Genomic DNA, 6141 nt, shown 5'->3' on the forward strand with positions numbered 1-6141 from the left:
CTCTGCATTGTTTCTAGAAAATCTATTTGTCGCTCGATTGTTGGTTGCCTGGCTTTGGATGTGTTGGTTCTTGTCTTACTGTCAGTGTTTTCTCAGGTGGTTTCTCATGACAGAGAGATCTGGGTCTCAGAGTGACATCCTAATTAAATAAAGGTATAAATATATTGACATTCATTGACTCTTACACAATCTAAACAATGATTCATGGGGTTGGGGATAACACTTAAACAAGTTTACCATCGCTTTCTTCATTAATGTTTAAGTCAACTTTTTTAAGAAGCTGGTCAAATAAAAAATGAGACATTTGAGTAGAATGTAATTAAATAAGTTAGAATATCTTAAAATAGTCTGACCACTTACATCTGAATAAATATTAAGTTGATTTAACTCAAGTTTTTCAAGGTCAAAGCAAATCATGTTGGTTGTACTTAACCATCGAAGTTTGTCGATTATAAAAGACTCAGGATTTATTCTATTCTGTTGAAAATCATATAAGAGGAACAATTCATTGCATCACATATAACGCTGACTGTGGTTTTTGCTGTATTATTCTTAAAAATATATATACTTTTTAATATCCTGCAGCCCTATAGGGGGCATGCTGTGTTGAAATAGCACACTAAATTGAATCACACTTCCTGAATCAATATTGAAATTGAGATAGGAAGGTGTTCTCCTCATGATGTAGACCCATCTTTTGATTACTGGAGCTTTTACAGTCCTGAAGTTTGTCTCTGTGCTGCAGGAAACGGCGCAGCAGCAGATATTTGGGGACTCTGAGCTGAGTGTGTAGGGAGCTGTCCACAGGATGTGTGGTGCTGGAAATATTTGTGCCCCTCAAGCGGCTTTATAGAGGCCAGATCTCTGTGCAGCTGCTGAGCACAAGAAACAACTCAGCTCTTTTCTCTGCCTCTTGAAGAAAGTGGTTACATCTGAACTGTACCTGCAGCAGAGGCTCCGATCTGCTCCATGTGGGACTCCAACACGTCCGGGTCCCTGGAGCTGTACGGATTGAGCTCGGGGTAGAAGCTGGAGCCGATGTCCTCGGGCGGCATGTGTCTCCCTCTCGGGTAACTGGATGCGATTTTGGGGTCCCAGTGTGGAACCAGGATGTGGTCCCAGTGGATATACTTGCCGTCCATGTGTGGGTTGCCGTACCAGCTGTAGTAAAAGATATGAACATCGTAAAATATGGTCCCCTCGGGGCCGGTGTTGGACAGAACTGCTTTGGTGTTGCTGCCGGCTGGGTGAGCTTGACCCGGGGACGCGGTGGCGTCACGGGACACGGAACGCCGGTCCATCTTCCCGGCTATCATCGGCAGCAGCTCCAAACCCGGAGCCAGATCCGAGAAGCCGTCACTGGGCTTCAGGGTCCTCAGTCCCATCATGGTCCCGAAGATGAATAGCGTGAAAAGAAACAGAGCTATACAAGCTTTCCTCCGTAGTCTTGCCATGTTTGCTTGGAGAGGCAGGAGCTGCAAACGGCGCGGACGGGACCAGGAGCGCAAATAAACCTGTCTCAGTCCTGTTTCCTCACAGCCTACGAGCTACTCTTCAAAGTGTCCTGCGTGACATCTGCAAACAGTATATCCTCTGCTCTGAATGCATGACTAAAAGGGGACTACATGGTTGCAGTCCGGTCGCGGCAGACTACTTGACGCAGTTGCCTGTTAGATTTTTAACTTTCTCCAGCAGCTTCATGTCTGTCATGCTGCTGATCAGCCTGTGAGGTTTCACCACAGCACAAACTCACTTCCTTAAGCGCTTGATCTGCTCTGTACAGTGGGAATAACCGAGTCTATACACGCTATAACCCGTATTCCCGATTTTGTTTCCATATAGACGTTTCACTCACTGACATCCAAACTGTCACTCCTCCAGCTGGCTGCCGAGTCCCGCCCGGAAGCTGATCCGTCCACCTGACACCCGACACAGACAGACAGACGACCGGCGTCGAGATGCGGAGTGATGCTCTCCGGTGATGATGTCCGGAGGGATTTTCCAGCCTCTGTGGGTGGTTGGTTGATGTCTCCTTTACACAGTCCGTTTGGGTCTCAAAGAGGCGGGACTCGTCTGATGTGCAAGGCTGCAGAGGCTCGCGCAGACGGGAATAGATGGCATGTATGATGTCTGCAGATCAGTCACAAAGTTAGGCTCCTGTAGCAATGTTGTCACTGTGTCACCATGACTCGTCACAGACTCTATAAGTCTCATATCTTCAGCTGAAGACAAAGTATTAATTGTCATATTACTGTTTTTTAAGTTCAAACTGACTGCACGGTGAGTTCAGAGTTACACTGACATCTAGTGGTCCTTTAGTAGAACACAAGAGCACTTCACCATGCTGCTTTCAGGTACTGCAGGGAATTATGATGATATTGCTCTGCAACTAATAATTATTTTCCTTGTTGACTAGTCTACCGATTATTTTCACGATTAATTGAGTAGCCATTTAGTCTAAAAAAATGTTTCTAAAAAATGTAAAACAAAACAAAAAGTGCTTGTCACAATTTCCCAGTATCCAAAGTGACAACTTCAGTTAACATTTTGTCCAACCAACAGGCCAAAACCCAAAGACTTTAAATTTATTTACAAATATTTATTTTAAAGAAGCAGCATTTAAGAAGCTCTTTAAATGTTCAGCAGTTTTGCTTGGAAAAAAAAGACTGAAGTTGGCAATTAACTTTTTCCAATCAACTAATTGATTAATTGACTAATTGCTTCAGCTCTACATTATTATTATTATTATTATTATTATTATTATTATTATTATTATTATTATTATATCCGTAGTAGAAATGCCAACTTTCTCTGATTTACGATGTATTTATTTAATTGTATTATTCGCTCATTTAATTCAATTCAATTCAAATTAATCTAATCTAATTTCATTTCATTTCATCTAATTTAATCTTATTTTATTTTATTTTATTCAATTTAATTGTATTTTATTTTATTCTACTGGTGCAAAATTAACACAGTGGTGACTTTACAGGTACAAAACAAAAACTAACCCAAAAAAAGGGTACACACACAAACACAGCGACAGAAGAATAAAACAGGGTGACATACAGAGAGCTTGACTAGGTATAAATGTTAAAAACATAGCAAACCAAATAAGGGTAATTTTCTTCTCAAGACAGAAATAATATAAATTATAATAACACATATATATTGAAAAATAAGTAATGAATACACGATGAATGGGGAGTAAAGAAAAAATGAAAATAAATAAATAAATAATCAGCTGTTGTAGTATGTATGTGTGTATATGTGACAGAGGGTAGACAGATGATGTTAATGAATGGAGCCCAACATCTGTGAAATGTATCAAGTTCTTTGTCTTTCTATTGAAGTGTACTGAGAGTAGATGATGTCACTGGGAAGCTGAGAGGTTGTTTCTGTCTTTCCAGTTCATTTAGTTGATCTTTTAAAGTGATTGTTAGGGCGACCGGGTTGTTGATGTTTCAGTGGCGGTTCAACTGATGGCAGATCACTTAAGAGCGATGTATTCATTTTTGATCGGAAGTAAAATATCCCTTTAATTTTATTTATCACTTCCGCCTTTGCACAAAACAAGAGTTCAGAATATTTACTGAAACGCATCATGTCGCCATAAAGGCGTCCTACGGTTCACATTAAGTAAAAAGTCCGTTTAAAGTGGGCTGTGCCGGGTACATTAAGAGGGGACTGTTGCAGTCTATCAGCTTGTTGCACCTTGGCTCCAGTCCAGCAGTGAGATCTTGGCTTCCGGCCAAGATAATCCTCGGCAGCACCCAGTAGCCGCTGACCCCTGCACTGACTGCTGACAGTTCATTAGATTGCTTTCCTTGTCCACTGAGCACTTTGTTTAAACATAGACTGATATATAAACACACTGTACACCCGCTGCAACCGGTGTTACAAGTTATTTGTGGCTTAATACAAAACTAACTTTTACTGTAAAGTAGCTAAAATTGTCAGACTTTTATCCAACAAACTTTCTGCTCCTGCTGTCGTGCACACTGCTGTTCAATGACCCAAAGGATATAATAAAGCGGCTAAATATTCAGTTTATAAAGTGTGAAATTAAAGCGAAAAGAGTTATAGTAGCTAAAATGTCTATTGCTGTAAATTTTCAAAAGGCAGTGAAACATTTTGGGTCACCTTATACTTCCGTGTTTAAGGATCATAGTCTTTATTTTGTGAATATCTCTAACTGCATACACAATAAACATAGGCTTACCTGGCAATTTATGTCTTATGCAGCCTACTTTCTTGTGACAGACTTATTTTAATGTCACTAAAACTTTAGGTTATTGCATTTAAAATAATCTAAAACATCACAAAGTAGCAAAACAAGGTACCCGAGATACTTTTACATGTTAAAAAAACGCTAAGATAAACTAAATTCGGAATATTAGCATAATTTGGCAGATTAAAAAAATATTGCAGAAAAACCTCTCGTCATTTTACGTGTTAACATCCCATAAAATAATCGTGTTTTCTAAACTAATTAAAAATATGAAAGAAAGAAAATTAATTCAGGATGATGCATACATTTAACCAAATTAAATTAAAAAAAAAAATAGCCTTATACCTGGTTATATAAACTAAAAAGCAAAAACAACAGTGGTTCTTATACGTTTCAGATTTCCTCAATTTTTTATCCTGCAGGTCTGGAGTTATTTTAGAAAACTTAAGGCTTTACATTATAATATAATCTCTCTCTGGCCAAGAAGTCTGTTCATATTTATTCCAAGTTTCTTGAAAGCACCAGTTTAACGCCTCAGTGTGGGGCATAGCTTTCTGTGATTTATTCAGTTTAGGATATTTAATGCAGTCGATTATGTAATGTATAGAGCCATATGTATATGCGTGTTTTGCGGGTCCACAAGGGGTCGTTGTGATGAAATCGACAGGTCGCCTCTAAAACATCCATCAGGCGTCACGTACACAGAGGTGGAGCTGTGTTTCCCTTCACTCCCAAAATTAGAATATTGATAATATTAAATAAAAAATACTTGATAATCAGTGTTTGTTATTATTAACAGATCATTTTAATTAATTATTCCTGCTCTCACAGGTCGATAATTAAGATGTTCATTAAACATAAACATATAAAAATGGTTAAATTAATTTGACTTCTGGTGTTTGGTGTAAAATGAACGAAATAATCATTTAAAAATGTATATATTTTAAACGTATTTTATAATTTTCATAATGTAATTTAAGCTTTTTATTAATTGTAGTTCTTAATATCTTCTTTAATTCGTTTAAAAATAATCCATTTACTTATTTTTTGGGCTCTTTCGCTTTAAGCTTGGTTAAAAGATCACTTTCCTCCTGTCTCTGATCCATCCATCATTCCACAAGGACACCAGTCAACATCTTAACATGATGTGATCAATCACTATCGATCCGTGAATTCGTTTGACCAGTTTGGCTTGTTTTCGTGATGCCACCTTGTATTGTGAGCTATTTCCCCCTTGTATACACTTTTGATTTGCCCGCTTTCGTTTTCTGCTATATTTTAAACTCTCAGTCTCGGTTGTGCGAGTCAGATTAACTGTTTCTCCTGTGCTGCATGTGGAGAAAACACTCCCCCCTCTCCAGTGTGGATTAACATTAGAAAACATGTATGTGACATGTTAGGACAGCAGGTAACAACTCACTGTTCGCAAAGAAACGAAAGCACTAACGATGAAAGGCAAAATACGAGATGATATGGAGTAAAATAAAGTAAATATTAGCATTGTCTTATTAAAGTATAGGTTACAGACAATTCCCAATTAAAAAACAGCTCTACTGAACATAAATTGACACAAAAGATATTTTAAAAGGCAGGATTTTTGCTTTCTATTGTTGCACCCCTTGTGTCCACGTGCTGCAGGAAGATACATCAAATTTAAAGGATTAAAAAGACAAAATTATTTATTTCGTCCCACTATTGTGTCATAATTCAAAGTCTTTGGGCATGGGACAGGTAATTAAAGTAGGTTTAATATGTACCATACAAAAATTTTCCAAATTCTGGACACAGGCCCATCAGAAAAATTGAATCACTAAACTTTCTGGGTGGAAACAACAAAAAATATGATGGTGATTTTTCGTTAGATGTGATTGGTCACTTCCCACATTTGGGCCCTTCTCTCACACAAT

At 38.2% G+C, this 6141-nt stretch overlaps 1 protein-coding gene across 1 annotated transcript in view; it reads right to left on the minus strand.

Moving 5' to 3' along the window:
- Positions 1–2106, minus strand: part of LOC126392390 (glycoprotein endo-alpha-1,2-mannosidase-like protein) — a 29279-nt gene extending 27173 nt beyond the window's left edge. The window contains exon 1 of the mRNA XM_050047767.1: positions 944–2106. Within this exon, the coding sequence (XP_049903724.1) occupies positions 944–1454 (511 nt within the window). The 5' untranslated portion in view covers positions 1455–2106. The remainder of the gene's footprint in view (positions 1–943) is intronic.
- Between the last annotated feature and the right edge of the window lie 4035 nt (positions 2107–6141).

Source organism: Epinephelus moara, chromosome 6 (genome assembly GCF_006386435.1).
Source record: "Epinephelus moara isolate mb chromosome 6, YSFRI_EMoa_1.0, whole genome shotgun sequence".
In the NCBI taxonomy this organism is placed as follows: Eukaryota; Metazoa; Chordata; class Actinopteri; order Perciformes; family Serranidae; genus Epinephelus; species Epinephelus moara.